Below are 27,752 nucleotides of genomic sequence, written 5' to 3'. Positions count from 1 at the left end.
ACAAGGTTGATGTTTCCAAGGACACCAGTGCCAGGAACTTCAAACTAGGTGTGATCTAGTAGCATCCAAAGCAGCTTATGGATCAAAACTCGAACACTTTCCTTTCGCATCTTTGTTGAAATTCATTGGCTGTTTATCCAGGGTATTTCCCCTTTTTATCAAGCTAGCTTCAATTCTGATTTGCACTTGTAGTCCTGTCAGTCCTCCTACTCCCCTTCCCTTCATGGACAGATGAGTGTGGAATGGTCAGCGTGTGTCCTTGATGCTGCCTCTGGGCACAGCAGCGGCCTGTCGCTGCTCAACATGGCTAACTGCACCTCCAAAGAATAGAACTGCTCTGGCATCAGTTGCAAACAGGAAAGGAAATAAAAGTTGCGTGGGGCTTTTGAGACTCTGATCTAGTGGAAGGTGTCCCTGCCCATGACAGGGGGTTAGAACTGGATGGGCTTTGAGGTCCCTTCCAACCCAAACCTTTCTGTGATTCTATAATATTCCCTATCATGACACAAGAGAAGGGATTTACTGGCTTGTCTGAGCAATATGAATGTTTTTTTTTTTTAAATATATATAAATCCAGGGATGTATTAAACTCTGGAGAAGCATCTGGTCCTGTAACCTGGGCAAACCTGGTGTTTATTGAGTACATATGTAAGGTAACGTGAGAGTACTACCTTAGCAACAGCAGGGACGTAATAAAAACAAAGCCTAGTGCAGTTAATTGCTACCAGAGGCCTGATCGCTTCCTCCCACAAAGGCTGATGCTGATCTGTTAGCAATTCTTTTCTGCCTTATTCTGCATTTTCTGCTTCTGTTACTACTTGCAATGTTAGTCAGCAATGAATTAAAACCATGTTTGTTTAGAAGAGGCTGTGTTTACCTTAAGTCCTGAATATTTCTTTTAATTGCAGAGTTAAAAACTTACTTTAACTCTGATAGTGACTGCAGAGCTGCTCTCTCTGTTACAGACAAGGACAGAGAGGGAGTGTCTGGGGGCCTGACTGGGTCTCTGAAATCCACTGCATGGAAACTTGCCTGGGGCAGTTCCCATTGTCCATCTCGGCTGTGCAGGAAGGCAGCTTTGCACACATCAGTGCTCATTCAGAATAATTCGCCTTCTTACAGAGGCTTCTAGGGCAAACCCTTGTGTTGCTGTAATATGGAGATGACACAGCTGAGCTGCACAGTATGAAGTGTATGATTCTGGTTGGGTTTAATCTGCGTGGCACACGACCGTGCAAACAGCCCTCTAAGAACTGTAGGTTAAAACTTACCATTTTTAAGTAACATGAACATTTGAAATTGGAGTGATAGCAGCAGAAATCGTACATTATATATACTGATTTTAACCCTTAATTCACCCTGCAATGTGAATTTCCAAGGAGATGTGATTTTTTTCTTCCTTTCCAAGGAAGGAGCCTTTGAAAATCATGGAAGGGTTTGGGTTGGAAGGGACCTCAAAGCCCTTCCAGTTCCAAGACCCTGCCATGGGTAGGGACACCTTCCCCTGGATCAGGTTATGCAAAGCCCCATCCAATATGGCCTTGAACACCTCCAGGGATGGTCTCAGAATTGTATTTATGATCTTTTATAAACAGTGCAGGTTCATCCTGAGAAGAGCTAAACCCACAGTTACGGAGTCCAAGGTAATTTCCAGTCACCAGATCCTATGGAAGCCAGTCTGTGGTGGCAGGTCCCTCCTTGCAGACGTTCTCCATATAAAGCTGACTGCTTCTGCCATCACTGGGGAGGGACCTTCAATCCCCACACCCTCTTTCTACCAAAAAACATCTTCATCCCTGCCAGCCCTTTCACTAAAGGAGGGGTTTAGACTGGATCTTTGATGAGAAGCTCGACATGAGCTAACAACGTGCGCTCGCAGCCCAGAAGGCCAACCGCATCCTGGGCTGCATCAAAAGAAGCGTGACCAGCAGGTTGAGGGAGGGGATTCTGCCTCTATTCCTCTTTTGTGAGACCTCACCTGGAGTATTATGTCCAGTTCTGGAATCCTCAGCATAAGAGGATATGGAACTGTTGGCACAGGTCCAGAGGAGGCTATAAAGATAATCAGAGGATTTATTTAATCTGAGGACGGGCTGCGAGAGTTGGGCTTCTTCAGCCTGGAGAAGAAAAGGCTCCAGGGACATCTCATAGCAACCTTCCAGTACCTGAAGGGGGCCCACAAGAAAGCTGGAGGGGCTGCTTATAAAGGCTTGCAGTGACAGGACTGGGGGCAATGGGTATAAACTGGAGAGGGGCAGATTTAGACTAGACATAAGGAATAATTTCTTCACACGGAGGCCAGTGAGGCGCTGGCACAGGTTGCCCAGAGAAGTCATAGCTGCCCCATCCCTGGAGGTGTTCAAGGCCAGGCTGACGGCCTTGGAGCTCCCTGATGCAGTGGGAGGTGTCCCTGTCATGGCAGGGGGTTGGAACTGGACGGGCTTTGAGGCCCCTTCACACCCAAACCCCTCTACGAAGGCAGCACCCAGGGCTGCCCGGGCCGCCGGCGCCGCCACCCGCGGGCGGGGGAGCGGGGGGGGAGGGGCGGGGCGGGGCCGCGCTCGGGGCTGCGCGGGGCGGGGCGGCCGGAGGAGCGCGGGCAGCGCCGCGGGACGGGTGCGGGTTTGAGCTTTTCCCTTTTCCTCTTTTCTTTTTTTTTTCTTTTTATCCTCTTCCTTTCCTTTTTACCCTTCCCCCTTCCCTTCCCTTCCCTTCCCTTCCCTTCCCTTCCCTTCCCTCTTCTCTCTTCCCTTTTCCCTTCTCTTTCCCCTTTTCTTTTCTTTTCTTTTCTTTTCTTTTCTTTTCTTTTCTTTTCTTTTCTTTTCTTTTCTTTTCTTTTCTTTTCTTTTCTTTTTTCATCTTCTTTCTCTCCTTTCTTCCTTTTCTCTCTCTCCCCCTATCCTCTCCTACCTCTCTCTCTTCCTCTTCTCCCTTTCTTTGCCTCCTCCCTCTCCTTTTTCCTTATCTCCTCTTTTGCCTTCTTCCTCTCCTTTTTCTTTATCTCCTCCTTCCCCTCCTTCTTCCTTACATCCTCCTTCTCCTTCCTCTCCTGTTTTTTAATCTCCTCCTCCTCCTTTCTTGCTTCTTTTTTTTTTTTGTTTAAATTTTTCTTACTTCTTATTCCTTCTCTGCTTTAAAGTACACGAGATGAGAAGGGGATGGTTTTCCGTGGGGTACCCAGTGCTTTCAGCTGCTGTGGAGATCTGCAAGGTTTGGGTGTCGAGCATCGCGCAGGATCAACTTCCCAAGACTTTTGCCTCGTGAGGGAGGAGACTGAGGCAAGCAAGAAGGTTTTCTATTTAATGCTTGAAATGCAATGAATTCCTGGCGCTGTTCTCCTGTTTTCTAGTGGTTCAGCTGGTGAGGTGGAACTGTGCATGTAGGCTGATGGTATTTGCGATCCAGAAATCCTTCCTGCACATCCAGTAGGGCCCAGGGCTTCAGGAAAACTGCTGGAGCTGATGCAGAAGGATGTACCTGGTGGGGCTGAAAGGGTTATGCTGCGCTTACCCCTCACTGAAAACTCCAGAGAGGTTTTTTTATTCAAGCATATTGTGGTGACAAACGGTATCACAAGGTTTCACTGTCTGGTTCTAGATGAGCATGCACTGAAGGAGTGGCTTCCAGTGAGGTTTTATTTAAAGATGTTGGGGTTGTGGTACTTCTGGTGACTCAGAGCTCTTTGAAATGTGCTGACCCAGCGATTTTGTAGGAGCCCAGCACTAGTTAGGAAACCCCACGCTGACCTTCCCTGAAGGGGATGTGTCTTCTCTGAGCTGGAGCCCTGGAAACTCTCCCCGACTGCTCTGCAAACAGGACTGAGGTTTTTTTTGGGATGGTGCTGCTGGCTGGCTGGGGAGGAGGGAACAGAAATTTTGGAGCCTGAAGCTCTTAAATAGGAGCTATTCAGTTTGTTATTCCCTGTCTGGAAGCTGTGACTCCTGTTGGTCAAAGCCAGACCACGGAGCTGTCTGGTGCCCTGGGAGGTCACCTGTTGGTGCCCTGGAAGGTCTGGTTGGTGCCCTGGAAGGTCACCTGTAGCCAGGGAATGTTAGGTGAAAAGATGAGCTGCTTTCCTGCCACTATATATGAGCAGAGGAGAGCTTGGCACTGCACTCCGGAATAGTTTGTCCATCCCAGAGTGTGTCTGGAGATAATACTCACTGAGTCTTGGAGCTGTAAATCACGCCGTGGGGGAATTTTGCCCAGGGGCAGGTAGGAGGTCTCTGTTTAACACTCAGATTTGATTGTTCTCCTTCTTATTGCCTTCTACACAGATAAAGAATGTTATTTTCTAACACTTGAGCATTTACTGGGATTTGTAAGCTTAATGGTCCAGCTGTCGCAGCCCAAATCCAGTTCTCTACAGAGTGTAGACTGTAAAGTTTTTCTGTGTGTGAATGTTGACTCCAACATGACATGGACCTGTTTACACGGGCAGTGATGCACTCTCAGGGACGGTGGTTTACTTCAAAACTTTGGTAAACAAGATTCCTCTAGTCCACCACTCCTTTCCTATGTTTTTGACTGTTATAAATGTTTTCTTCAGATAGTGAGGCTGCCCACACATCAGTCTGAAAAAGCTTTTGGAGAAGAACCTGGATGAGTCTTTTTTTCGGTGACAGCATTCTGAATTCCACTTTCTGCCACGACTGTCATTAGTTGCTATTAAAAATGCCTGTATCCAAATAAACAGAGGAGGATTCGGTTGTGACCCTCCTTCTCATTCGGGCAGGGATAGGGGAGCATCCACGTTGAGGAAAGCGGCTCTGTCAGGCCTGTCACTAGTAGCTGCCAGGCAGCCCTTGTGTTTAGAAGACCTTTGCATATCTTATATTGTGTGTTTGGTCCAAGAGCTTGTTTACTTGGCACCAAAGAAGGAGGCAGATTTAAATGCAGATTTAAAAAACTTACTCTGAATGAAAAAAGAGTATTAAGTTTTACTGTGAGTGTGCTAAACATAGTATGTCCATTAGCTTCCCTGCTTTTTGTTACTCACTCTTGAGATCAGAGCAAGGGTTTTTGAAGCGTACTTTTGCGTCGTGTATTCTTTGTGGCATTTCATCCATCCCTTCCCTCAGACACTGCAAACATAGCAGAGGACCAGGTCTAGATTTGGATCTGCCCATGGTGGGTTGAATATTTTGATGTGATCCATGTGCTAAAGTGTTTAGGCCTTTTTTTTTTTTTTTTTTAATCCAGAAGGCTGTTTAATCTTAAAAAAAAAAAAAAAGACTGTTGATTTTACCAAAGTGGAGCAGCCACTCGTGACTGCATTTTTTCTGCTTCGTCGCATGGTATAAATCTCTGCCTCTGCTCAGAGGAGGGCAGAGGGAGGAATTTGGGATGTTCAAACCCTTGGCAGCGCTGCCGTGACCGGAGGACTTTTGTGGGATCTTTGTGTGTTCCTAATAATAACGAGTTTTCTAAACAGAGTAAAAATTGCTTCAGTAGATGCAGTTACATTCCATTAACTTAGTGACCTGCAGAAGCACTGTAAATAAAAATAGGTTTGTTTCTGGTCTTTTCCAGGCCAGAGCACTGTGCTGAGGGCTTGTTGGCTTGTTTTTTACTTAAAAAAAACCAAACCAGACTTTCTGTACAGTGAACTGCCAGCTCATGTCAATAAACAGTTTACACAAGGCTCTTCTGCAAGTGTCTCTTGGCTCCTCGAACTCCGTCTGCAGAGCGTAAGCTGTGTGGTCACTATGGTGATGCTGGAGAGGAGAGCGGTGCCAAGGGGATAAAGCAGGACTGGCTGGGGAAGCTGAGTGGGCGCAGAAGCACCTTTCTGGGGTGCACCCGTGCTGCCCCGCGACAGCCTCCCTCTCTCCCCATCTATCTTCTGCTTGGGGGTTCATTTGCAGGAAGAAGAGAGGCCCTGTGGAGAGGTGTGTTGTATCCATCGGGAAACATATATGCACGGCAAAGTGAATTAAAGATTATTTACTTATCTTGTCTAACCAGATAATAGGACGAAATAAAGTGCAACAGCACAGAGAAGTCAGTCAAAAGCCAGTCTTGCACTACAAACCATTTATGGACCCCAGGCTTGCAACCAGCACTGTCTAACATTTAAAAAACCAAGTTTTCTCAATCAAGTCTTTCGTTTTGGGAAGATGCAGTCACATCTTGTGCACAAGTGTTGTCTCTTGGAAGGGACTGTGATACCAAGGAAGGGTGAGAATTAAACCACCGAGTAGTTAATATTGATTTTTATTATTTCTTCTAGGAAAAGAGAGTTTCTTCTTTTAAAGATGCTCAGTATAACATTTTGTAGTTTAATTAGAGTTAGCAGAGATGCTTCTGCTGCCTTTGATAGCAGATTGTGTCCTCTTGAAGTTTTTCTTGAGCTGTTTGCCAATGAATGCGGCAGGAGCGTGGGTACTGACACCTGGCGCAGTCACCTTCTGAGACAGGAAACTTGCCCTGTGAGCAGGGAGATGCTGGACACTGGAGACGAGACACTTCTGAGTCTCTTCTAGAGGAACTGACTAAAAAGTTGGAACGGATGGACCCCAGAAAGATTCTCAGACATGTGTTGAGTCCTGGTGTTTGTCATTTTTGTGGTTGGACATGATGCTATACCAGAGACAAGAGCCTCTTTTTGTTCATTTTTTACCAAAACCCGTAACAGGCTTTAAGTGTACTGGTTCCTGCTACCATCATAATTATCCTTAGTTGGTGGTATGATGCAAGATGTGATTGTATCTCCTTGAAACAAAGCAGTTACACATGGCTGTGGACTGGGAAAACCTTTTTCTTTTATGTTGGAAAGCGCAGGTTGCAAGCCTGGGCTCTGTAAATGATTTGTGTTGGGAGATAGGCTTTGGATTTTTCCTCTCTGTCCGGTTGCATTATTGATTCCCACATTCTGTGATGTGTCCGTGTACTGGCTGAGTCACAGCAAGCAGAACAGGAGTTGCTGCAAGTGACTTTATAGTTCACCCTTCAGGTGAGCGAAGTGGCCTTAGGACGAGAGGACAACTTGGCTGCATGCACTGATGGGCAAACTCCTCAGTAACCTCCAGGACTGACTTCATGTCTTTCCTAGTGACACTTAAATTAATTTTCTATACGTTTATTTTATCTCATTCTGAAAGTCACGTTGGTGGTGATAAAACCTGCAAAGAGGCCTGGAGAGGAATGGTGGTGCAGATCCTGGGGGACTGTGCTGCCGTAATGCATGAAAATCCATTCCTGTAGAATTTCTTTGGCATGTCCCCGTGAAATCCAACAGGCACTTGCAGTAAAACACTGTTGCTAGGCATTCCCACATTGTTTCCAGCTATGGGAATACTGAAGGAGCAAGGTGGTGGTGTGACCATGGAGCAGGGCAAGGGCAGCTGTGGGAACTGGGGCTTGCAGTAGATGCTGAGGTGGGTTGGAGACAATCATGTTACGCACAGGAAGGGTGATGCACGCTGTTTTGTTGTCTTTTTGAGGCAAGTTTGCAATGACTTCACATCTGAGTATTAAGGAAGGTCTCCTGGGACAGATGTAGATGTGGAGTTTATTTACAGTGTACAGCAGCTGAGGTTTGGGTGATTACTCCATCGCAAAGATGGGAATTGTTTTGAATTGCCACGCTAAATTTTCACATGAACTGGAAGGTCCTCAGAGCATAACCTCCTTCTGTTGTGAGCATGACTTGTTTCGCTGGTGAAGAGCTACTTCAACAGGAGCCCAGCAGGATGGAACAGCAATCAGAGATGTGAATCTGGCAGCACTGCTGCTTTTCTTTCATTTTCTTTCCCACAGGTTTTCCCTCCTGGTTGAATCTCATTGCTGCTGCAGCCTTTAAAGCATGAGATGTGGCTCTTGAGAGGTAGAAGATCAGGCATTTTCTTAGGCCTCCTTTGTCAAGTGCCTCTGTGCAGCATCCTTCCTGAGGACTGGATGCTATACTGGTGCACAGAGTGTCCATGCCGTAGCCATTGGAACCTGCCCTTGTGATGGGGAGTCCCCCATGTCCCAAACTGCATGATACCGTCCTCTCTAAAGGCTGTTTCAGCCTCTGTCGTATCCTTTGTTCCAGCGAGGGAAGGAAACGTTGTCTCTGTTTGGGAATGTGCTGGGATGACTTGTGTTGATGCCCATAAAACCATTATTTTTCTCATGCATGCACAAATGGCACCCACAGTGTCTCTAAACTCCCCTTTGACTCAAGGCAGACACAAGTGACAGCATCTGCATGAGTTATGCCTGCCTGTGCTCTGGGGACATGCACACTGTCAAAAGCTGACAGCTTTTAATTCCTCCAGCTCTCGGAGCCAAGAGTAAGGAATTCCAAATTAAACAGCTTAGCTGTGAGCTCTGATTTTCTCCCAGCGGTGGCTGTGCCCCGGAGAGTGAGCAATGTAAATACAAGTTCCTGTTACACTTTGAAGTCAGTGGATATACACCAGTGCCTTCTTTGCTAAATGGAATGAAATGAGTAATGCAGTGGGAGGATTAATTCACGTATGTGTCGCCAATACAAGTGAAAGCCAAGAAACTCTTATTTCCCGTCAGCTGTGCCATTTGCTTATGGCAAATTCATAAGAGGGGTAGGTTGGAGAACTTCTTTTGGTCTAGGAGACATCAAGCAGAGTTAAATAAAAGTGAGCCATGTGTAGCCTCAAAGCAAAATTTGAGGCAAATCAACATAAATCAAGTGGTATTTTACATAGAAGGTATTCTTCAAGTTGTTTTTTTTTTTTTGTAATAAAATGGTGATACAAAGAATATGGCTGTAAAGTACAGGATCAATCTGCCATGTTTTACTTGGATATCACAAGGTTTGCAAACATGTAGGGTATTTTATATTCCATATGTTCTTTATTGCTTAAACTGTGACGTATTTGTATTTTCTTGTGAGACTGTTACACTTTATGGCAAAACGCTTGAAGAATTGTCTACATATCTGTATAAGAAGTGGTAAAAATTCGGATGGTGTGGGACAGCTTCACCATGGCGCGCAGAGTCTGCCTTACATTTCTCTATAGGCTGTGTGCTATGGATGGTGGTGTTTGTGGAAATATAATAGATGTGTAGTAGTATACAGGGTCCGTAGTCATACAATCATAGAATGGCTTGATTGGAAAAGACCTTTCAGATCATAGAGTTCAACCATACCTGTCAAATGCAAAACCATTCCATGAAAATTGGTTTTTTTTTCTGTGTATTTTGGAATCTGAGGAATGTATTAAACCTTGCATTTACTTGCCTTGTGCTTTGCAGGAGGGAGGTGTTTCCTTGCTAGTCCCCATCAGCTGAGCCCATGCTCCTCCCATATTTAAAAAAGGACCTTTGTGTTTAAATCTGGAGGGTTTTACCTGGTGCCGAAAGCTTGGGAAGCCCCTGGGAGAGGTGCTGAGGGGGTTCAGTCATACACAGTGCGGGTTTGGATGCTGCTGCTTCCGCGTGGTGGGGGAGGTGACACAGGGCCATCCTGTCAGCGTAGAGAGGATGCAGCTGGAGGACAAGTCAGGGTCCTCAGCTGTTGAAGAACTAAGGTGTGGCTGTATGAAAAGTACAAAGCCAATACTTGGAATCACACCTTGGAGCAAATAGGAAATTGTTTTTTCTGTTAGACTGCAGGATGAGAAAACAGTTTCCCCCACAAGGGACAAAAGTTGAACAGTGTTTTTGCTGCAGATTTTATCTGGGATTTTTTGAAGTAACCAAGGACCCAGTAATAGCTACAGGCTATAAAGTCTCTCAATAACAGAACAGGACTTACATCCTCCAGGTATTATAAAGAAGAAATTAAGATGCAACTATTGCTCATTAGATGCTGAGGGGCTGAGTTAAGCTGATAAATGGGAAGGTATTTAGGTAGGAAGAACTGACATGACTCGCAGTGTTTGGGTTCACTCATGGCTTTAGTATCAACAGGTATTTCAGCCAGCTTTTTTGTTTGCAGTTTCAATATCCTGAGAATGGTATTTCCTGTTCCATAGCTGGATGTGGTACCACACGTGCTTGTTTAAATGTCATGGGCTGCACAACATCTGTGGTAACAGCGATCAACGGCATCTTGTGTCATTTTCCTTTGGCCCAGAATGTTTGATTACATTTGCATGGGTCCCGCGGGAGCTTTTTTGAGTCAAAACACAGCTATCCTAAAGCCTGAGTTTACTGCTGTTTTGAGGGAGAATGTCCTAATTCTGAAGGAGGAAATTGGGGCACTTCTAGAACAAAAGAAGAACTTAGGAGAAAAGATTGATGGTGATGTGCAGATGTAACAACATTGGAGAGCAACCTTCTTGAAGCAGTATAAGGACTTGGGGCTGCTGATTAACGAGAAGCTCCGCATGAGCTGGCAATGCATGCTTGAAGCCCAGAAAGCCAACCATATCCTGGGCTGCATTAGAAGAGACTGTGAAGATGAGCTGAGGGCTGGAGCACCTCTGCTATGGGGACAGGCTAAGAGAGTTGTGGTTTTTCAGCCTGGAGAGGAGAAGGCTGTGGGGAGACCTTGAAGCAGCCTTCCAGTAACGAAAGGGGACCTATGGGGAGCTGTGGGGGTGCTTTTTGTCAGGCATTGCAGGGATAGGATGAGGGGGAATGGTTTTAAGATGAAAGAGGGGAGATCGAGATGAGATTTTAGGAAGAAATGTTTCCCTGTGAGGGTGGTGAGGCACTGGTACAGGTTGCCCAGAGAAGCTGTGGCTGCCCCATCCCTGGAGGTGTTCAGGGCTAGGTTGGATGGGGCTTTGAGCAACCTGATCCAGTGGGAGGTGTCCCTGTCCATGGCAGGGGGGTTGGAACTGGATAGGCTTTGAGGTCCCTTCCGCCTCAAACCATTCTGTGATTCTATGATATGATTCCATGAAAACTGTTCTTTTCTGTGTATTTTGGAATCTGAGGAATGTATTAAAGCTTGCATTTACTTGCCTTGTGCTTTGCAGGAGGGAGGTGTTTCCCCATCAGCTAAGCCCATGCTCCTCCCATATTTAAAAAAAAAGGACGTTTTGTGTTTAAATCTGGAGGGTTTTACCTGGTGCCAAAAGCTTGGAAAGCCCCTGGGAGAGGTGCTGAGGGGGTTCAGTCATACACAGTGCGGGTTTGGATGTATTAAACTGGACGGGCTTTAAGGTCCCTTCCAACCCAAACCATCTATGATTCTATGATTCATTCTATGACTATAAGCATTTTTCTTTCTTTTAGATACTGTATGAGTGGTACTGACTGTAACTTGTGAGAAGGCACATTTCCTTTTATTAGCATTGCAAAAATAGCTTTTAAAGATCCAGTTGGATTTTTCCCCTCCACTCCTAGCACTTGGTTTGGGGATCCATGAGCAAAGGGGAACTGCCATCTGTTTCAATACTTACTTCTTGCCTGAGTGCTTTTGTTAACATCAGTATCGTTTATTTTGAAACATGCATTTCTGGGGATGCAATGAAAGGTGAAAGCTCCAGCCTTACCCAGCGATAGGGATGTGGGGGGTGAGATCTCCATCAGCCAATGTGGTTAGCTTCACAGACATTTATTGACTGAAGTTAAATATTTGGCAGGTGAATTTTAAACCTCTTTTTGTATGTAGCAGGAAGAAAACCCTTTTGAATAATGTGTACCATCATATTGTAAAAAGTGAATCACAGCAGATGTTAAGAGGAAAAAAGATCTACATCTGGAAATGATACAGGATGCTGGAAAACTTCATTTCTAAAGGGAAACAGGCTGCAGGATGTGTTTACTGTAAACAGCATTTGTGTTTACTTACATTCCTGTTTTATGTTTTCCCTTCTGGAGCATCCAGTATTGTGTGATTGGCCCCGCAAGCGTGGCTGCAGTCACACTGGCTCGCTGTGCCCTGGTGGGTGGCAGAATGCGCCAGTGGCTCTGCTGTGCTTCATACCATAACTCTGCACCATCCCACAGCCCCTCCAGAGAGAAAGGCTTTTTCTCCCCTTGCTCAGTGGGGTTTTCTTTATCACTGACGATCCCTTGGGAATGCTGGAGGAGTTTTTAATTGTACTTTTGAGGCTGCTTCCCACTACTCTGAATTTACTGGCCTGCCCCACAGTTAGAGGGCAAAGCCACGCTCCAAATTAGCATTGCATAAGCTGTTGTTAACAAATGGGGCTTGTTAAGATGAAGCAAGGTCTGAAAACCTTGGATCTTCCCAGTCTGGGAATAGTCAATATATACTGCTGCAGGAGCAGTGCCGGCAACCAGAGGGGAAGGAGGAGAAAGGCGTGTAGTGGGAGGAAAAATTGATGACCAAGTTGGAGATGAAACAGCTGGGATTTTTATTTCCATCGCTACACTTTATGTTGATTAAGTGATGGTGTGGGTGAAGGATACACTGGTAGTTGTGTGTCTGAGCTGTGATTGTTGTTTGTACCTTGTTAGCTCATTCTCTTTAAGTGGAGAGGAGAGTGCTTATAAAATGCCTTGCATAGTGCAAACATTTTTAGTGAACAAAAAGGTCAAGAGTTCAAAAACTAATGAGGGACCAGGGCCCTTCTCTGTTGTGCGCTCTTGTTTGCTGGGCTGCCGAGCAAGTGGGTTGTGCCACAGGTTATGGTGCCTTCTTAAAGGCTATAAACTGGCCAAGAAATAATGGGGAACTGGTAAAAAGAATGACTGGGAACGTAGGATTTAATTTGGCTGAACTTTGGCTTCTCTAAAATGAACTCTGCTCTTAATCCTGCTGCTAAAGAGTGGCTGTTGTGTTTCCGTCCTTATCAGCTGTAGGGCCGTGTAGTTAATAAATGGCCTGATTGTGGCTATGTGGGCACCAAGGGGAATGGCTTTAAGTCATCATTATCAACCTTTAATTAATGAAGTAATGTATACAGAGGTGGATTTGTCCGTATTAACTCAGCCTGCCTTGTGCTTTCAGGCAAGCGGGAATATGCTCAACTTCTTTTCCAATGAGCGATATTTATCTGTGCCCTGTGGTGCTTGACTGTACTTGGTTTCTTCTCAGCCATTAGCAATTTACTGCTTACTTCTTCATCAGTCAGGAGCAGAAGAACTTTGAGGATGGATACAGTAAGCGTTTACATTTCAGTGTATGAGTTAAAAGCATGAAGGCAAGATTAATTATCTGCTGGTTGCAGTCCTGCGCTCGGGACATCCAGCCAAGCCCTTTACATAGCAACTTCGTTTGATGAAGTGTAGGTTATTAATTGTTTTAAAGACCCATTCTTTTTCCAAGCTGCCAGCCAATTCAGTGCTTACCAGATGCGTGTGTTGTTACTTGGCCTTGATTTGTGTTTCACCAGTGTTTTATCTCTGGTGGATGCTTATAACCTACCCTTCAGCTGGAACGCAGTGGTCATCTTTCAGTTAACTCTTGTTCATAGAGCTCTAAAGCCTTTCTGTGCCCCCTCTGACGTGTCCAGTCTCTAGGAACATAAGTCAAGGTTGAAGGAATTGACATGTCGTGATCCTACCCAGATGTGGAAGGTGCTTGGGGCCAGTCTACACCTGCTGCTCCTGGCTGGAGGCACCTCAGATAGCAGCATGAAGTGGGTGATGAGTTGTAGGCCAGTTCTGGTGGCCACAGCACCTGGGGATGCTCATGCAACTGCCCTGTTGCCTCTGCCCATCGCAGGAGGAGGAAGTCTGCCTTGGAGAGACCTCAGGAGCTGGTTGCTCATGGCATGTGTTGTCCTGGTAGGCTGGTTTTGCCCAGATGGCTGTAGTGTGTGTGCCTTTGCCTTCAACAATCAGTTGCTACAGCTTTTCAACAACAACAAAAAATCCCCCTCTCACCCTTTTTTTGCAAACAGCTGCACCATTCTTGGTAAAATGATGTTTTATTTAATGGGGGGAAGGAGGGGAAACCTGCCCTGGAGCAGAGGCCAAGTAAGGAAAATGTCTATCCATGTTCCAGGCTATGCATAAGCTGTGTAGGAGAAAGTATTGTGCAAGTGGTCCTGTACCTCTGTGGGACTTTCTGCTCTCTCTGACCCAGAGGCTGTGTGCATCAGATCCTTGGAACAGCCCATAAAGGTTGGATCTCCCTTAGATCCCAAACCCAGGAGAGCAGCGGGGATTCATGGGCAGTTTATCTGTTTCTACACAGCTGTCAATACCTAGTATGCTGGATTTGGGAACTGTATGCCAATTTTGAGCTTTGTGTGGCTTGAATTGTATAGGGGTTGGGTTTGTTCTGTCCTTCAAGAGAATTTATTTCATGTCTGTTGTTTCTTTGTAGATGGTTTGCGGGTGATATATATAGAAGTGCCTCAAGTTTCTCCTACAAGATGTGTTCCACAAATCCAGCAAATTGGGTCACCTTTGACGACGAGCCCCTCTTCCAGTCGCCTCAGAGATTAGTTGATAGTCAGAGTAGTTGTAAAGCAAATGGCCTCAAACTCAACCTGTCTAGTGTGCATGAGTCTTCGAGCAGGTCATCTTCTACAGGCAGCACTCCACTCTCGTCTCCTGTAGTTGACTTCTACCTAAGTCCTGGACCCCCCAGCAACTCTCCACTTACAACGCCTACCAGAGACTACCCAGGAAGTCCATGTATCCCAAAGCCTGGGATTCACATCCTTTATCCCATCCCTGAGTGGCCACCAGCCATTAACCTTCTTCCCTCACCGGGGATTTGCTCATCCCTAACCTCGCAGAAAGCGAGTAGCCTTTCTTTGAACACCTCACCTCATGACCAGGCAGTTAAGACTTCAGTCTCCAAATCAACAGACGAAGGAAACCCTGACCTGCCAGGAAGCTGCGAGGGGTTAGAAGAATTGTCATCATCACCAGGGCGCTTCCTGTGTTTCCAGAGTGACTGTGCTTTTTCCAGTCCTTTTTGGAATGAGGGATACTCACTCAGCACATCACCAGCTACTGTTAGCACACAGAGGAAGGACAAAGTGCTCACCAGGAGTGCCTGTCATCCTAAAGACAAGGAAACCTGCCATGATCAGAAAAGCCTTAACCAGGGCTCATTCAGCTACATCTGTGAGAGGCTGGAACACCTGCAAGCTGATAGCTGTGATGCTGCGGGAAGCCTGCCAGTCTCCAGCACTAACGTGTGGCACAAGCTGTCCCCTGCTGTCCCTCATAGCCTCTTCAGGAACCGGAAAGTGGATGGGTGGCCATTCATGCTGAGGATTCCTGAAAAGAAGAACATGATGTCTTCTCGGCAGTGGGGCCCTATTTACCTTAGTGTCCAGCCTGGAGGTGTCTTGCAGATGTATTATGAAAAGGGCCTGGAGAAACCTTTCAAGGAACTCCAGCTGCAGCCACACTGTAAGCTGTCTGAACCCAAATTAGAGAGCTATAATGTCTCAGGAAAAATCCATACAGTGAAGATCGAGTGTGTGTCTTACACAGAGAAAAGGAGGTATCATCCCAAAGTAGAAGTGATCCATGAGCCGGAGGTTGAGCAGATGTTAAAGCTGGGCACCACGGATTATAATGACTTCACCGATTTCCTTGTAACGGTCGAAGAAGAGCTTATGAAGCTTCCTACCATTTCTAGGCCAAAGAGGAACTACGAAGAACAAGAAATTACTCTGGAAATAGTGGATAACTTTTGGGGAAAAGTCACTAAGGCAGAAGGAAAACTCGTAGAAAGTGCCATCATCACACACATTTACTGCTTGTGTTTTGTGAATGGAAGTGCCGACTGCTTCCTAACCCTCAATGACCTGGAGCTCCAGAAGAGGGACGAGTGTTACTTTGAGAAGGAGGAGGAGAAGAAATGGATCAGTATTCTTGATTGCCATTTCCATAACTGTGTCAAAGCACAGGAATTTGAGCAATCGCGTATTATTAAGTTTACGCCCTTGGATGCCTGTAGGCTGGAACTGATGCGTTTCAGGACACAGTATAACGGGCAAGACCTTCCCTTCTCTGTGAAGGCTGCGGTGGTGGTTCAGGGGGCATATGTTGAACTTCAGGCTTTTATAAACATGTCCTCAACTGCTCCCATCCCAACGTGTTTGTCCTCTCTGAAATACTGTGAAAATGTTATGATACACTTCCCTGTTCCCACGCAGTGGGTCAAAGCTCTTTGGACTATGAACCTCCAAAGGCAGAAGTCGCTAAAAGCAAAAATGAACAGGAGAACATGCCTTGGAGCTTTACACGAGGTTGAATCCGATCCTGTAATACAAGTCTCGATTGGAACAGCAAAGTACGAGAGTGCCTACAGGGCTGTGGTGTGGAAGATAGACAGGCTTCCAGATAAAAACTCAAGTAAATAATTTTGGCTATAGAATCACGGGCTTGGGTGTGTGTCTTCACTGGCTTTATGCTTGTGTACCTCCATCAGTTTGGGGTTTTATCTGTGTGGTGATATTCATTTAAACTGTAGTAACCTTTTAGGAAAGAGAATACAGCATTTATTTATTTTTAAAGGACGTTTTCCTAATTTATTCATTGGAGGCAGGTGTATTTTTTTCAGTAATTTTAAGTGTGCAGTGTTGTGGAAGTGGATCTCATCATTCTGGGTAAACATACACCTGCCAGGCGCTGATGGGATAGGAAGCAAATAGTAGTAGGTAATATCATTTGTCCACCCAGTATCACTCAGTTGGTATCATAGCTGTTGGGTGTTGGTTTTCTAGCATTGTTTAAGAAATGGTAGGTTTGATGTGTAACTATTTGTGCAATGAGATTATATGTTTGTGGCAATAACCACAACGGCTGAAAGTGCCTCACACTTTATACCCATTTCTCTCCAGTGTGGTGCCTCACTAAAAGTTTCCAGCAGTAAAACCAGCTAAGTTTATAGTTGTGTGTGTGTAAGTTGTTGATTTTCTGCTAAGTAAAACAGTTAATTTACCTTAATTTCATGGAGAAAAATATGACTTTTTGGAGAAGGGAATTATAAATATGGGTTTAAAATTCCAATTTTTAGTCACAATACCAGATTGACAGCCCAGTGTGGTACTTTTCTAAAGTCATAATAATTCTTGAGGAACACAGCATTCTCCATCAAGTTCTGTAGAGTGAAGGCATTTGATCCTTTGCTTGAATGGGCATTCCGTGTATTTGAGGCTTTGGGAAATTGTGTGAGGCAAGAGCATCTATTGTAGCAAGAGGGTATCGGTTTTAAACTAAAAGAGAAGTTTAGACTAGATATTTTTACACTGAGGGTGGTGAAACACTGCCACAGGTTGCTCAGAAATTTGGTAGATGCCCCACCCCTAGAGGCGTTCAAGGCCAGGCTGGATGAGGCTTTGAGCAGCCTGGTCCAGCGGAAGGTGTCCCTGCCCAAGGCAGGGGTGTTGGAACTGGGTGACCATCATGATTTGTTCCAATCCAAACCGTTCTATGATTCCATGAAACCATTTTGCCTAAAATATCTGTAAAATCAGTACTTTTAAGAAGGGAGGACGCTTGTGGTATTGACAAACGGGTTGGCTTGGTCTTGTAGTATCCTAACTGTCTGGAATAACCACTACTTTAAAACATCGAGGAAAGATTTAGTCTTATTAAGTCCTGCTTTCAGGTACGCTAGTATTGAGTCAACACATCTGCTCCCAGGGTCTGACACATGGCTATGTGTGTGGGAGAGAGAAAAGGCAAAAAAACCTCTCAAGGATATATTTTTTCCTTGTTTTTATCCAATTGTAAGTTATATTTAATCTGAATTGTTTAGTTTATAGAATTATAGAATGGTGTGAGTCAGAAAGGACCTTAAAGCTCATCCAGTTCCAACACCTTGTCATGGGCACGGACACCTTCCACTGCATCAGGTTGCTCAAAGCCCAATCCAACCTGGCCTTCAACACCTCCAGGGATGGGGCAGCCACCACGTTTCTGGGCAACCAGTGCCAGTGCCTCACCAGCCTCACAGGAAAACGTTTCTTCATAATACCTCAGCTGTCATGACTTTTCACTTATTCTTTTACAGTTTTGATATTTGTCATTTGAATTCTGATTAATATTTCAGTGTTAGAAGTAAGCAATCAACAGAAAAAAACAGAGGTGGGAGCAAATGGAAAAGGAATATTATCCTAAGCTGATATATGAACTGGATTGCTTTGGTATTAAAACAGCATTTGAAAGCATCTGGCTTCAACAGGCTAAAGCTGCAGTTGAGAGAGTATGGATTATTGCATGCCTAATGGCAGATCAGGGCTGATCATGTTACTGATGCTGCTGCAGGGAGATACTGGTCCTTTTTTGCATGCAGACTGGGCCTTGCTTAGACAATGACGTCTCAAAACTTGAGCGACTGTGCCATTTGATTTCTGCTGATGCACACCACAAGAGAACCGGTGCAAACACCGCTATGCTCAGCTTCAGAAATGATGTAGTGTTGACACCATCCCTGTTTTTCCCCTTCTTATGATTTGGAAGAATCTATGGTCGGCTTGGACCTGTGACTAATGCCATGTGGTTCCTCTGGAGGTGGCTGAGCCCTCCCTTTTACATGCAGGTTGTTACCTGACCACCTAACACTTTGCTCAGAAGGGTTTCCAGTGGAAGCCAAGCATGGGGCAGCAGGAGAGCAGAAGAGCTGCAGGGTATGGGCTTACACGAGGCAGGGAGTCAAGCCAGAGGTAATCTAGGGAGAGAGAACTGGCAGAGAGAGGGAAGATACTGTGTTCAGTCCTGGCGTCCTCAGCAAAGGAAGGACATGGATCTGTTTGAGCAAGTCCAGAGGAGGCCATGGAGATGATTTGAGGGCTAGAGTACCTCCCACGCAAGGGCAGGCTGAGAGAGTTGGGGTTGTAAAGCCTGGAGAAGTGAAGGCTCTGGGGAGACCTTAGGGCAGCTTCCAGCACTGAAAGGGGCTACAGGAAAGCAAAGCTCTTCATCAGGGAGTGCAGGTGTAGGATGAGGGGGAACGGTTTTCAGCTGAGAGATGGGAGATTTAGATGAGATCTTAGGAAGAGGTGTTTTCCTGTGAGGGTGGTGAGGCACTGGCACAGGTTGCCCAGAGATGTTATGGCTGCCCCATCCCTAGAGGTGGTTGAGGCCATGTTGCATGGGGCTTTGAGACAACCTGATCTAGTGGGAGGTGTCCCTGCCCGTGGCAGCAGGTGTTGAACTGGATGGGCTTTAAGGTCCCTTCCAATGAAAACCATCTATGATTCTGCAAGGGCAGACAGGAAGGAAGGAGTTTGGAAGACTGGAAAAGAGACGGTGAGAGCAAAGTAGTTGATGGAGATATGTTGGAGAACTAGGAGGCAGAAGATTCTTCAGGTCTTCCAGTTCTGTAGGTAAGGGTGTCTTACACTCCAGCCTTCAAGGATTTGCCCTGGGCTGCCATGGGTCGTGTGTTTTCCCAAGGCTTAGGGGACTGGCTCTGTGGGTAGCTGTAAGTTTAGTCAGGCAATTTTAAAGAGGGTTAAAGTCTTTAATTCTCTGCAATTCATTCACCTAAAGATTTCATGTGCACAATTAATTGACTGCTTGAAAATGAGAACTGGGGTTTTTTGTGGCATTTAACAGCTTTTTGTTATTTTCTTCCAGTAGCTTAAACTTTTGACATTTGAATAATTCTCCTGGCCAAGCTCTGCAAAATCATTTCTGTCCTGGAAATGTTCATGTGATTGAAAACACATTTTGGTAGTAATACTGCCTGGTCACATTTTAAACCTCTCCGTCAAGTTTCCTGTAGGCCGTTAAGAGTTTAAAAATAGTGTTGTCCCAAGTCATGCCAAGAACCTGGAGGCAGCCAGACTGATACGAATATGTAAACTTTCATAACACTGCAGGGAGAAAAATGTGCTGAGGCTTTTTCTTTCCATAAGCCTTTGTCCAAGGGTTCTTAAAGAGAAAGGGAAAAGGAAAGTTTGCCTACAGTTATATTGTCACTCTGCTTATAGACGTGGAAATACACCAGTATCCACTGGATTCTCATAAAGTGCTTCCTTGGAAGAATGTCCGCCACGTGAGGTTGATCTAAGCTGCAAGATAGCCCACCTATTTAAAAGCTGTTTACTCAGATTTATCTGGATCTCTGGAGAGTTTGGAGTCCTAGCATTAGTGCTATTTAAAAACAAAAGAAAAAGCTAAAAAGCTGTAGACTTTGAAGGGTTGATCCAATCAGATTTCTGCAAATTGAGTCTATGTTTGTGAAACTGGCACGTATTATGGGGAAATTTAGAACGTATTCGAATTTCAGTGCAGTACCAAGGCTAGGCTTTGTGCTGGAGAAGCTAGTTTTGAAATGCTGTGTTCTCATCTCTTGCTGTGTAAATTTGTGCCCTGTGGTGTTCCCTGCTAGGAAATCTCCATTCTTGCGCCATGAGCGTGGACTCCAGTGTGGGGGCTGATGTGGCTCCCAGCACCCTTCAATTGATGCTTCATTTTCTAAACTGCCTAGGTGGAATCTCCAAGCCATGACTCTATTAGGTGGGTTCTGTCCCTGCCCAGCCACCTCTTTCTGGCACCAGGACTACACCAAACTGCTCCTCTATCTCCTATGCATTTCTCCCAGGAGGGTGGATAAATGCACCCATTTTGACATAGTTGCAGGAGCTGTTAAATTCTAACAATCCTCATGTAAATCCACTCTTAGCAAATGTTGATGTTTTCATGTTCAAAATAAGACTTGTAGACCTGGACCTTTTTCAGCAAAAATTGAATTGCAACTTAACCAGCACATCTTTTTGGTTTAAATTGCTTGACTGCATGAGCCTTTCTCAGATCAAGGTTTGTACAGGTTAATAAGGGATGAATAGTGTGAGTAAATGCAGCAAAGTTAGATTATGAATTGTTTGTGAAAGGCTATATGAATGCTAAATGATGGGTTGAATCTAGTTTCATAGTTTTACTGATTTGTTTGGGTTCTTTTGGCGTTTTTGTTGTATATGGTTTATATACTTTGTATAAGGGTTTCTATACATATGCTATCCAGTACTTCCAGAGGAAGAGAGCAAGAATTTGGAACATTTTTAGGAAATAAGAGCTGAATTTTCACATGCAAGACAGAAAGACTTAGGTGTCTGAATTCATAAAAGTCTTAACAAGTTGCCTAGGTGCCCAAACCCCAGGGCTTCTGTCTCCTAATTTAACTAGTAAAAGCTCAGTTATCTCCCTACATTATCTGGTTGCCTTTCAGGAGTGATTGTCCAGATGGTCATGTCTCCATGATGCTCATTGGTCTGCATTTTGGATTTGGGCTTGTGTCTGAATATGTCATCTTAGCTTCTATGGGGCAGCTGTACAGACTGACATTGTGCCTGCTTCATCCAGCTTGTATTTCCACACCACAACCTTTCCTTTTTTTTCTCGCCAATATCTTATCCAGCGTTACAGAGTTGTTTTGCAAAAGGATTTTTACCTGCCTCCTCTCTGCCTTCTAACTCCAGTGTAATACCAGGCCTGGGAGACAATAGTTTCTTGGAGCAGAGATGACAAGGACTGGCCGGTTTTAGGTGAAAACTAAGGCAGTGCTTACTGTCTTCTGAAGTGTTGGTCAATCGTTTTGTTGTCTGAGAACCAACAGGAAGAAGTTGCTCCACGTTCCCACCACAGCCCAGAGGTGGGAAGAGGAACTTCTCTGCAAGTGAAGTGGTGAGTACCTCCTTCTGACATTGATGATGGTACTAGAGAGGGGTGGGCTGTTTTGAGAGCAGGCATAAGGGTCAGTGGAGGCTGCTCCAGAGGACCCAGGGCAGTAGCCTTACCCAGATCCCAAAACTGTCATCTCTGCCTTTGCAGGTCACCACCTAGGGGAAAGATAGGAGCCCAGAACTCATCGGATCTCTACACTCAGACCACCTCGTTGCTGTTAGTTAGGTGGAATATTAGCTGAGAGATGTTGTTAAGTGCCATACGGTACTGAACAACAACTGTGCCGTCTCTGACACTGGCGCCGTTAGTAGCAGATCAAGAGGAAGGCCCATTTGTGGCTGAGCTCAAGTGGATGCTTTTCATCCAACATTTACCATCAGGTACTTTTCCAGAAAGATCCCAAGCAGAGGTTATTTCTGGATTCCCTTTGTCAGAAGACAAAATAATTTTCCAGACAATTCCCACTGCTACTTGTTTCTCCCTAAGCCTTCCTCTCACGACAGGAAGATGATGAATTTGATCTCCAAAAGCCCCTAGCTCTACACCCTTTTCCTACTACCACAAATGTATTCCAAACAAGATGCTGTTGCTCTAGGACAAAACCTTTCTCCTCAGATCCTTGGTCAGCCATGGCCCCAGAGGCAGAGTGCGCTGCTTTCCTGTCCAAGGCATAATGCGCCATCTCAGTGTTGCAGCTGCTGCTACAAAGGACCCTTCTCTTGATGCTAACATTGTGCAGCCTGTGCATCCCAATCCAGCAAACAACACAAAGACCACCAGGTTGAGGAAGTGCATTACCAAGCTGCATCCCAGCACCCCCCCTAAAGAGTGGAGCAGGTCCTGGGAGTCAAGAGGAGCACAGCTTGAGAGGGTTGTGGTACCACAGATGGGAAGATGTCTCACAGTTTGGCTGTGGAATGGGATGCTGCTTCTGGTCTCCTTCACTGCTAGTGTTGCTGACACCACAGGAGTTACTGGGATGATGGCAGGTTAAAGGATGAAGAGCTCACCCCCACAGGGAGATCATTCCACCATGTCCAAGCAGTCTGAAAGAGGGACTGTGGACTAAGAGAGTGTTAGTGCAAGAGAAATGGGCTTGTAGACAGCAAGAGGTGACCAGCAGCAGATTGTGGACAAGGCCCACGTCACAGAGGTGTGCAGATCTGCCCGTCACTGTGCACCAGTGATGAAGTGCCATTTCCTCCTCCTACTTGCTTAGTCCTCTATCGTCCTTCTCAAGGAGCTGGCAAGTGGTTGTAATATTTGTTTCTGACTTTGTTCCCTTCTATATTTTGGTAATAAAGTCCCTATTGTTACAGTTTTCCCTGGCTCTGTGCGTCATTGTCTTGAGACTTCAGCCACATGCTGAATGCCCCTGGCATTCTGTAGTGTGCTCTGAGGTGTGAATGTCTTGCACACACTGGGAGCACGGATGCAGCACAACTCACAGGCAGTACCTCCTGCTCACCCCCTGGCAGCCTTGCTGTACAGCTGCATTGGCAACTCTCAGCCTGATTCACATGCAGGTAACTTAGAAGGAGGTGACAGTGGTGCTGCTTTTTGTCATGGGCCATGGTTTGTGTGGTAATTGTAATTTTTTAAGCATGTAGGGGTTGTAAAGCATTGTGCCTTGACTACTGTGGTGGGCAAGTTGCAAAATCTGCAAGGAGGGGGGAAGTTCTTCCATCTGATCTCTCCAGCCTGTCCTGCTTGGTTTGGTTTCCTTTCCTCTGTGCTAGCTGTGGTGATGGCCATGGCTGAGCACCTACATCTCCCCAAGGTACTGTACTGGGCATATTGAGCAGAGCTTCAGTGCCAAACTCGGGACATACCTATTAGTTGCAGTGATCCCTACTTTACGGTCTCCTTTACAGACCTGCCATTGCATTTGTGAGTACAAGCTGTATTGCCTCTTCCTCTGATTCCTCTAAGCAGTTCCTTATGAGCCATGCTTTGTTAGAAGGGGGCAGCCAGTCCCATTTAGGGAATGTTTGCTGGCTTTCTGTCGTGATACATGTTTCTTTAAACATGCCTGGGAAATGTCAAGGCCAGTGGCTGATACTGTTCCGTGGTGCAGGAATCCAGTTCAGGTTTACTTTGAACATTACAAGTAGTTATGTAAAAAAGCAGCATTTCCTATAAGGATGGAATGTGATGTGCTGCTGGAAGGGAATGGATGTAAATCAGCCCCCGGCAGAGTCCACCAGGTGAGGGACTGGACTTGTCCAGCGACATCCCCTTGGCCAAAGTGGCAGCTGTAAATGTTGCTGCAGTTTTGTGTCTGTGCCTTTGGGGCCAGCCAGACAGAGGGAGGAACACCTGCAGTCAGCAAACAGCTTTTTAAGCTACTGATTATTGTTGTTGTTATTGAGCATGGAAAAAGAAAGGGGGGAGAAAAAAAGTGGGAGACCTCTTCCATCAGAATTTTAGCAGCTGATAATCCGAAGGGCGCTTCCTATTTGTTCACCCCTTCCAGGCAGGCAAGTTTTAACTGTGCTGTTGAGTGTAATAGCAAGGAAGAGGCAGGGAATTGTTAATTGTACTAATTATATAATTAGTCAGAAGAAAACCAAAACATTAAATGTTTTAGAGAGTATGAGTAAGACAAGCATGAGACTCATGCCCTTTCAGCCTTGAATTTTGGGGATGCTGGACTTGGAATGAAATCTGGAGGACAGTTTACTGAATCAGAGTTTGTTCTGGTGAAGTGGGAGACACCTGTGTCCAACAGAACTCTGCTGTCAGAAGTCTCAATCATAAATTAACTCCTAAAACCCAAAAGGGCTTGGGCAGGCTGCAAGGCATGGAAAACCTGCAGAACAGCCCAGAGGATGCACCCAGTCCAAGGCTCCCAGGAGCAATGGAAATGTAGCTTTTCCTTATTTATTCTTGCCTTCCGGAATGCTCACGAGTCTGTAGATGTGGATTATAGTGATTTTTCCTATGGGATGGATAAAGCTTAAAGCTTATCTTCAGTATTTCCTTCATGCCAATATGACATTGATTCCTGCCAGCAGAGGAAGGGAGTGCATAAAGGATGGGACATTTTTGCCTGGACTTTGAGATGCTGTTCAGAGTAATGGATGAAAACCAAATCTGTGCTGCCAGGCTGCTTCTGACAAAATACAACCAATCCTTTCTTTGCTCATTTTTTGCCTGCAGCCAAGCGGTAGGTAGTTATCTGTGCTGATGCTAAAATCCTGGAGAGGAGCGGAAACAGAGAATTACTGCTTTTTGCCTTGAAGAATTTGGAGAGGCAGCTGTGCCATAAATGATGCTCCTCGTTTTGTTATATTACACTGCTTTCATGCACACAGCCAGCCTGCTGACCTCGGTCTCTTTGGAAAGCTGGCTCTCCACCCTGGTGTTGCTGTGTGTCAGGAGGAAGAGAAATGCTTTCGCTTACCATTGCCATATATAAAAAAATGCTAAAGTAAGAGATCTGTAGGCTCTGAGGCTGGATGGAAGTGACTTAAGGTACGGTGCAGTAGCGGGCAGTCCTTCAGGACTCTGCTTTATAATGTGACAGTGACTTCAGTAACACTTCTGTTTGGAAGAAACGGTGTTTGTTCTTTTCCCATAACAAACCAAGCTGGAAAGGGAACGCAGGTAGCCCTTATCCTGGCAGCTGTTTGAGCAGCACTCGGAGCTATGCTTTTATCTTCCTGTCACAGACATACTGTAATAAATGATATTACACAGATAGCTGGAGTACTTGAAATGAAGACTCCAGTAAAGTCCCTGCAGCAGAGAGCCCTGGAAGGGGTGGTTGTCAGACACAGGGAGGCATCTCTGCCTTGGCTGAGCTGTTTGGTTGTTTTTGTTTTTGTTTTTTTTTTACGAGAGCAAGAAATATATTTTTAAGTGAAAACTGAGATTCTTCCCTCACAGTCTGAATTTAGTGACCTTCTGCAAAGTTTGTAATACTCTTCTCCTATTCAGAAGGTAAATCTTGTGCAAATTCATTTGTAAAACTGCAATGACTGTGAAAAGGAGAAAAAAATGAATAAGGGGCCATCATATGCCCAAGCAGCGAAAGATTATCCGCAGAATAAGTTTGTATCCTAACAACAGCTATGCATTAATAAAAGATAGAGCCATTCTCTTGCTAGCAGATTCACCTTGCACTGTCAAAAAAGAAGGGATAATTAACTGCTTTTTCTTTTTCTTTTCCAAGGTTCAGATCATCCACACAGCCTATCTTACAAACTGGAACTTGGATCAGACCAGGAGATCCCGTCTGACTGGTATCCGTTTGCCACTGTCCAGTTTGTTATTCATGACAGCTGTGCCTCAGGAACAGAAGTCAGGTCCCTAGGCATCGAAAGTGATGTGCAGCCCCAGAAACATGTCATTCAGAAAGCTTTTTACAACTGCCAGGTATTTCCAGGGCTGTGCTTTCAGTATTTTCCTCCTTTTCTTCCTCCCCCATACAGTATTTGCAAGGTGAATGTGCTTTGTTTTCTCAACATACCTTGCATGCATTTGCAATAATGACTTTGAGCAAAAGGATCATTAAAAAATAATCCCTTGGCTGATCAAAGGTGATGCTGAAAACCAGAACTGCAGATGCAGCGCTGTTCGCCCTCAGCTGAGCTATTTTAGGGAGCAGTGGGTTTGAAATCTGTCGGGACTGGATATGTTTTGATTTGGTGTCAAAGCTTTTATTTGTGCCGCTGCTGCAGTTCACACTTTCAGAGCCCAATTATTTGCTTAATTCTACCTGCTTTTTTTTTTTTTTTTTCTTTCTAACTACAGGTCGAAATTGAAAAGAAGTGGATTAGGCTGGATGGAGAAGATCCAGATAAGGCTGGCAGCTGCCTAATGCAGTGAAAAAGGACCAGAGGCACCATCCTAGGATATTAGTAGGAATCAGTTCACTTAGGAAATTCTGCTGGTAGAAGTAGCGCAGTAACCTAGTTCAGGTTAAACACAGTCGTTGATTTTTCCTCTTGTTTTTTACTTCTTTTGGGTTTGGTTCTGCAAATCAGTACTGGTTTGACTGGTCTGAGTTCACATAACCTTTCTGTTGTGGGAATAGTGGGATGGATGAGGTCTCCTTGTAAAGAGCTGCAGGATGTGAGCACTTAATTGACTGAATGTGATATATTATTTTCCTGTTGCATATCTGTGACTTGGGAATGAACTCATCCTCCATATTGAAACGTACTCAAAGAGTTCGTGTCACTTGGACATATAATATACAGCAATAAAAATTGCTGGAGGGCTTATGTGCAGACCAGCATCTGGGTAAGGTCTAGCAGGCACAATTACATTTTTAGTGGTGTCTGAAAACCAAAGTCCTGCGTGTTTCTGCTCCCTTCAGTACAGAACAAGTCATACTATTAGTCTCGACAAGAGCCTAATTAATGTGTTGGAAACTGGGTGATTTCACTGGGAAAAGTTCCTCAGCAATAATATTCTTCATTTCTCTCTGACTGTGAGCATTCCCTCCCCAGCACTTTATGAGTTCACTCAGAGTAATCTCCTGGGCAAAAAAAAAAATTTGGCAGATGTGATAGAAGCTTCTGTGCCACCATTAGACAAATCTTTGTCACCACTGCAGCAAGTGAGACGAGGGGATGGATCCTCAGCAAGTGGAAACCAGTTGTGGCCTGTTTCAGTTGATGAAGCTTGGAAAATTTACACCAGCAGAGGCTTGTCCCCACCAACTGAAGAAATGGCTGGTTGTTGCTGGGGTTCTCCTAGAGGATGCAAGTTCCAGATGTTGGTTTGTAAACTGCAGGAGCTGTCACTTTGAGTAACTTCTAAGATATAGAGCATGTCTTTCCATGTATGGGAAGAGAGATGTTTTCATGCTGCTGGCTCTAAAGGTGTTTTCTGCGGGGAAGCAATGTAGGAATGGAAGTTGGCAAGAGAAGGCAGCTTGAGCTACCAACCCCCAATTAATGTGTTAACTGTGGTTTGAACAAATTAGAGTTGGGCTTGTTAAGCCGGGAGAAGAGAAGACTCTGGGGAGACCTTAGAACAGCCTTCCAGCACTGAAAGGGGCTACAGGAAAGCTAGGGAGGGGCTCTTGATCAGGGAGTGCAGGAATAGGACAAGGGAGAGTAGTTTTAAGCTGAATGAGGGGAGATTTAGATGAGATCTTAGGAAAAAATTTTGTCCTGTGGGGATGGTGAGGGAGGCGGTGGCCCAGATTGCCCAGAGAAGTTCTGGATTCTCCATCCCTGGAGGTGTTCCAGGCCAGGCAGGATGGGGCTTTGAGTTCCCTGATCCAGTGAAAAGTGTCCTTTCTCATGGCATGGGGGTTAGAACTGGGTGGACTTTAAGGTCCCTTGCAACACAAACCATTC

The 27,752-nt window shown here is 45.3% G+C and overlaps 1 protein-coding gene across 1 annotated transcript; it reads left to right on the top strand.

Annotated features, from left to right (window-relative positions):
• The first annotated feature begins 12,855 nt into the window (after positions 1-12,855).
• On the top strand, positions 12,856-27,507 carry STON1 (stonin 1). Its single transcript, XM_069850430.1, has 4 exons — positions 12,856-12,990; positions 14,162-16,155; positions 25,613-25,815; positions 26,194-27,507. The coding sequence occupies exons 2-4, from the start codon at positions 14,211-14,213 to the stop codon at positions 26,266-26,268; spliced, it is 2,223 nt and encodes a 740-aa protein (XP_069706531.1). The 5' UTR covers positions 12,856-12,990; positions 14,162-14,210; the 3' UTR covers positions 26,269-27,507.
• The last annotated feature ends 245 nt before the right edge of the window (positions 27,508-27,752 follow it).

Source organism: Phaenicophaeus curvirostris, chromosome 2 (genome assembly GCF_032191515.1).
Source record: "Phaenicophaeus curvirostris isolate KB17595 chromosome 2, BPBGC_Pcur_1.0, whole genome shotgun sequence".
NCBI lineage: Eukaryota > Metazoa > Chordata > Aves > Cuculiformes > Cuculidae > Phaenicophaeus > Phaenicophaeus curvirostris.
The sequence above is the reverse complement of the archived record's forward strand: the minus strand, read 5'-3'. Positions and strand labels throughout refer to the sequence as shown.

Coding starts and splice junctions, on each gene's coding strand:
- STON1 (XM_069850430.1), top strand. CDS start 14,211: ATGTGTTCCACAAATCCAGCAAATTGGGTCACCTTTGACGACGAGCCC. Junction 16,156..25,612: donor GCTTCCAGATAAAAACTCAA/GTAAATAATTTT, acceptor TTCTTTTCCAAG/GTTCAGATCATCCACACAGC. Junction 25,816..26,193: donor AAGCTTTTTACAACTGCCAG/GTATTTCCAGGG, acceptor TTCTAACTACAG/GTCGAAATTGAAAAGAAGTG.